The sequence below is a fragment of the Myripristis murdjan genome, chromosome 8 (genome assembly GCF_902150065.1).
Source record: "Myripristis murdjan chromosome 8, fMyrMur1.1, whole genome shotgun sequence".
In the NCBI taxonomy this organism is placed as follows: domain Eukaryota; kingdom Metazoa; phylum Chordata; class Actinopteri; order Holocentriformes; family Holocentridae; genus Myripristis; species Myripristis murdjan.
In genome coordinates this window covers 18,844,068-18,849,845 of record NC_043987.1, presented here as the reverse complement: position 1 = coordinate 18,849,845, position 5,778 = coordinate 18,844,068, and the positions used below count along the sequence as shown (strand labels likewise).

At 42.6% G+C, this 5,778-nt stretch overlaps 1 protein-coding gene across 1 annotated transcript; it reads left to right on the top strand.

Annotated features, from left to right (window-relative positions):
- Positions 1-1,254: 1,254 nt before the first annotated feature.
- Positions 1,255-5,300, top strand: LOC115363889 (transcription factor Sox-9-like). Its single transcript, XM_030058224.1, has 3 exons — positions 1,255-1,967; positions 2,439-2,686; positions 3,032-5,300. Exons 1-3 carry the CDS (start codon positions 1,540-1,542, stop codon positions 3,826-3,828), a joined length of 1,473 nt encoding a protein of 490 aa, XP_029914084.1. The 5' UTR covers positions 1,255-1,539; the 3' UTR covers positions 3,829-5,300.
- The last annotated feature ends 478 nt before the right edge of the window (positions 5,301-5,778 follow it).

The following is a 5,778-nucleotide window of genomic DNA, read 5'->3' as shown; positions in this document are numbered from 1 at the left end:
ACACGCAGTTTTCTGCTGCAAAGAGATGGGCCTAATGTGTATATTCCTTATGAATTCAATTATTAAACTTACATTGTGTTATTTTGTGATATGTTTTACAATGTCCCCTCATTCTGCTTTAATTACTGCAGTATCTGCACAGTGGCCCCTCTCAAGTTTCTGGACTGCTGTCTCCCCCTGTTGGCCCGTGTGCATCGTGTTCAGCGCTGAGAGCCGAGAGACTCCAGGCTGCAGCCCATAATAATCCCTCAACAGGCGGCAGACACACGGGACAGTCCTGCTCAAAACTTCTGCAACAGCCTATGCTCATACTTCTTGACATACAAAAGCACATTTTTAAATCAAAACTAAGTTATGATTTAACAGATACAAAGATTAAGATGAAGATTAACTCGATAAAAAGTCTTCATGACAAACGCTTCCATTTCAAAACCATCAGTGAAACCGTGCATGTCACAAATTAGATTACCACGACTATAGCCCATGTATGAGATACAAAAAAAAAAAAAAAAAAAGGGGTAACAGAAAATCGGACAAACTAATTCACAAAAATAAGTGGAGTGGAGGGAGCCTGCAAACAAATAAGCCATCAGTAAGTATCTGAACACAGAATACATAAAGTGGTTTATTAATATGCCAGTCTCCTTGTAACCATTTTATAGCAAGGTGGGTCTATGATTAAAAAAAAAAAAAAAAAAAAAAAAGTAAATAAACATCTATTTGAGTAACTGTTGTCAAGCCATTCAAATACTTTATTAATTGTTCAAAACGCCCTGATGAAAACATGATCTAATGTTTGCAGGGATTTGGTGTTTGTCGTAATAATAAACCAGAGCCATGACGAAGCTGTTTATTATTGTTATTATTATTTCCTGTGATATTGCTATAATACGATACTACAATAGTCTATCATAATATTAAATATGGCTTTGCTGTTTGTTGGGCCTATAGACCTAGTGTCATTTTAACATTACTTCTTACAGACGTAATTGTTTTATGCAGAACCTTATATTTTGAAGTTTGAGCTTTGGGGTAAATTTGAATAGCAGCAGAGATTAGTCTGAGAAAAAAAGGCAGTTTTCCCCCCCACTTCAACTAAGTTTTCACTGTTTGTTGACTGCAAGGAGTTATTTGCCTGGATGTGGAGCAGAGTCGTATTTCGTCTCCGCCTACTTACATTTTCGCCCAATCGTTTCCTTGCCAGAAACATAAATCCAGGCTTCGCCTATTCCGTCTCCACATTTCTGAGCAACCTTTCAGAGTAGGTACCCGCAGTCACAGTTCTCCTTTATGTCACATTTGCAAAGTAAAGCATTCCATCGCGTCCACTTGAAGTTTACTTTCTTGTCCAAAACTGAGCAAAGGAGCATCAAAACTTTTTTGGCATCTTTTACTTTGCAGGAGTGAAGTTTGCCAGTCAAGCTGTGCGCCCTTCCAGGCTGTCATTGCAGTCTTTGGGCACAGCGCGTGGATTTAGAGGGAAGGATTTTCTCCTAAAAAACTATTTTACTGCGAGAAGCTCTTCTTTAACTTTTTCGCATGAATCTCCTCGACCCATACCTGAAGATGACAGAAGAACAGGAGAAGTGTCACTCCGACGCTCCAAGCCCCAGCATGTCTGAGGACTCTGCAGGGTCGCCGTGCCCGTCTGGCTCCGGTTCCGATACCGAAAACACCCGGCCGTCCGACAACCACCTCCTCAGAGGCCCAGATTACAAGAAAGAGACTGAGGAAGAGAAGTTCCCTGTGTGTATCAGAGACGCAGTGTCCCAGGTGCTCAAGGGCTACGACTGGACCCTGGTGCCCATGCCGGTGCGCGTCAACGGCTCCAGTAAAAGTAAACCTCACGTCAAAAGACCGATGAACGCCTTCATGGTTTGGGCTCAAGCTGCACGGAGGAAACTGGCCGACCAGTACCCGCATCTGCACAACGCAGAGCTCAGCAAAACCCTGGGCAAACTTTGGAGGTAGGCTGTGTTCACTTTCCACTTTCCATCACTTTTGCACTGCGAATTTAGCCGCTGCGCAATGTAACACACTACCTGCCTGCTGATCAGCGTAGACCTAAACGGTGCGGATAATATTTCAGTGCAGTGTTAAACTAAATTTATTAATCGTGCAAATACCGATTTTTAAAATTATTATTATTATTATTATTATTATTATTATTATTATTATTATTATTATTGTTGTTGTTTCGACTTTATTTTCTTTTCTAGTGGCCGAAATGCGTGCACAGTAGAGGGCACATAGCACACATTTTAGTTTCGGATGGTCAAACTTTATTTATTATTATTTTTTAATTCATTGTAAATATTTTTATTAGAAATATTAGAATGATTTAATTAATGGCACGTACGTCTAGTACACTAATGAGGCTATTGTCTGTTTTCGTATGTATTCTAATGTGAATGCACAACTTTTTGTGCTGCTTTCAGACTTCTCAACGAAGGAGAGAAACGTCCGTTCGTGGAGGAGGCTGAGCGCCTGAGAGTGCAGCATAAGAAGGACCACCCCGACTACAAGTATCAGCCCAGGCGAAGAAAATCAGTGAAGAACGGCCAAAGCGAGCCCGAAGACGGCGAGCAAACCCACATATCTCCAAATGCCATCTTCAAGGCGCTTCAGCAGGCCGACTCCCCTGCGTCCAGCATGGGCGAGGTGCACTCTCCCGGAGAGCATTCAGGTACAAACCTTTGAACTGTCTTGCATTTATTGATTCCAGCTGTGACTCATTTTTGACGGATTATTTAGAAATCTAATCTTTAGACACCTTTGGGGCTGTACTAGACAGGCACCTGTTAATGATTAGTGGATTTTGCAAGTATGCAAATACACCTGTCTCTGACATGGCACTGAACTTTTCCTAGCCTTAAAAGCCTTTGCATTTAGTTAACAGATAAAAATGTAGCACCATTTCCATATGCAGTGCAACCCAACAGTTTAATATTTTTTTAATGTCTTCCTCACCTACCTTTTTGTGTTAATATCATGTTGACTGTGAGGCTAACTCTTTGTTTTCATTCACCAGGTCAGTCCCAAGGCCCACCAACACCGCCAACCACCCCCAAAACAGACCTACCCAGCAGCAAAGCTGACCTTAAGCGTGAGGGGCGCCCCATGCAGGAGGGCACCGGTCGCCAGCTCAACATAGATTTTGGGGCTGTGGACATCGGTGAGTTGAGCAGTGATGTCATCTCTAACATGGGGAGTTTTGACGTCGACGAGTTTGATCAGTACCTGCCACCCCATAGCCATGCTGGGATGACTGGTGCAGCCCAGGCTGGTTACACCGGCAGCTATGGTATCAGTAGCTCCTCAGTCGGCCAGGCAGCCAACGTCGGCGCCCATGCCTGGATGTCCAAGCAGCAGCAACAGCAGCAGCAGCAGCAGCAGCAACAGCAGCAGCAGCAGCAGCAGCACTCTCTGACCACTCTGGGCGGAGGAGGAGAGCAAGGCCAGGGTCAGCAGAGACCGACCCAGATCAAGACAGAGCAGCTGAGCCCCAGCCACTACAGTGAGCAGGGCTCTCCACAGCATGTCACCTACGGCTCCTTCAACCTGCAGCACTACAGCACCTCCTCCTACCCTTCCATCACACGGGCACAGTATGACTATTCAGACCACCAGGGTGGTGCCAACTCCTACTATAGCCATGCGGCTGGCCAGGGCTCCAGCCTGTACTCCACTTTCAGCTACATGAGCCCCAGCCAGAGGCCTATGTACACCCCCATTGCCGACACCGCCGGGGTTCCCTCTGTGCCCCAGACCCACAGTCCGCAGCACTGGGAGCAGCAGCCTGTCTACACACAGCTCTCCAGGCCCTGAGAAGGCCAGCCTCCATATTGACTGTATAACATCCATCCCATGCATAGACTTCTTTCCGCCCGGCGGCCTATGTGCCACCATGCCACACACCCTTCATTGCCAACAGAAAAACATGACAAGGACTTTTTTATAGTGCTGAAAATATATCTTTGGATTGGCTCACGACAGTGCCTTTTGTATTGTTTGGAATTGTGATTATATTTTTTTAGATATAATGTAAAAAAAAAATGAAATCCTCTGTGAGGACATACAGGTTATAAATATTTTAGTATGTACTGTGTATGTGTTCTTCTCTTGTCATCATCATTATCATCATCATAATCCCCTTCATCCTCATCATGCTCATTGTCATCATCATGTGAGGGTTTAACACAGGTGTAGGGAGCTGGAATGCTAGGTGAAAACCCTCAGTGGCCTTACTTCTCACTAATGTGTCTTTGTACAGGAAGTAAGAAAAGTCCCTTTACTTACACTGCCGTCTTATGATAGCCTACATTCTGCTTTGAATCTTTGTACTGTACATATTTTATTGTAATTCCCATGAGATGCAAGAATTGAGCAATGCAGGTCTGAGATAGTTTGAATTTTCGGCCATTATGACAGTGTCATCAGTGAATTAGGCGAATATTACACTTCTTGTTCTTTGCTTTAGCTCAGATTATTGTGTTGGAAATGCTATAGCAGGTGCCATGTAATTCTACTAGGGGCCTTACTGTGTTGCTAGATATAACTGAGCAATGCTTGTTTTTATCTGGGTACTGCCTTGATACCATTGGTGCCTCTGGAGCCGCAGCAGAGAGGCTCCATCCACTGGCATTGCAGTGTGGAAGCCACAGCAGAGATGTGCTTCCTGCTTGAGGAGATACAGGAAGTCTCTCTGACCTGAGTCTCCTCTGCAGCCAGCAGGTCTCCGCTGAGTCTGGCATGCTTCTATCATTCCCACAGCCCCATCCATTTCCCTAATCTTTTCTTAATTTATTCTTTAGCATTAATTTTATTTGAAAATAATAACTATTTGCAATTATCTTTTTTTTTTTTTTAATTCAGCAGCAGCTAACTGAAATGAAATGTTTTCAGCAGAATAGTGCTGCATATGTGGTACAAATTTGTTTATTTATCGTTTGTAAATTTTTCCGTTTCAAAGTTTCTTTTTTCATGATCTAGTTATGTATAGATTACTTATAATTACGTTAAATGCGATCTTAAAGTCTTTCTTTAAAGAAGAAAAAAACTGGAAGTTGTCTCTTTTTTCCATTCTAACAAATGAATTAATGACTATGGAAGCTGTGGCTGTGTTGTAAAGAATTTTCTAGAATCACCAGGATCCTTTTTGTTCCTCATTTTATATTCCGTATCATTAGTTCTCATGTTGTCATCTTCTTAATGCAGTTTCCCTAGGTAAACATGCCATTGTCCTAAAAGCTTATCTTTTGTATTATATTGTTTGCAATAAAAACAAAACATTGAAAATAGCACAATAATTTCTGTGGAATTTATTACAAGAATGTTACTCACAATATTATCGGTGTTTCTAAGGCAACATATGCTTTGCTGATGCTAAGATTAAATGGTCCAACCCAGTGGCTTTCATGAAACTAACAAACTCATAAAAAAAAAGGAAAACCAGATATGAACACACATATCTAAATGAATTTGGATTGGTCACAGTTAGTGTGCCAGTTAGCCATTGCAAAAAAGGTAATCTTTAGTCCAATGCAAACTGAAAACAGACCTTTAAAGATCTTGTTGTAGTGAGGCCGTGGTACCTGGAGCACTGGAAGCCTCGGGCTTCTCAGACCATGAGGTCAGAGGGCCATCGTTACCACAGCCTATTGAAAAGATGTATGTGCGTACTCCTCCCCCTGCCTGTACACACCACAGCTTAAAGAAACAAACTAAACATAGTATATTGTTTATTCTTTACCAGCCAAGTAATATAGGAATGGAGCA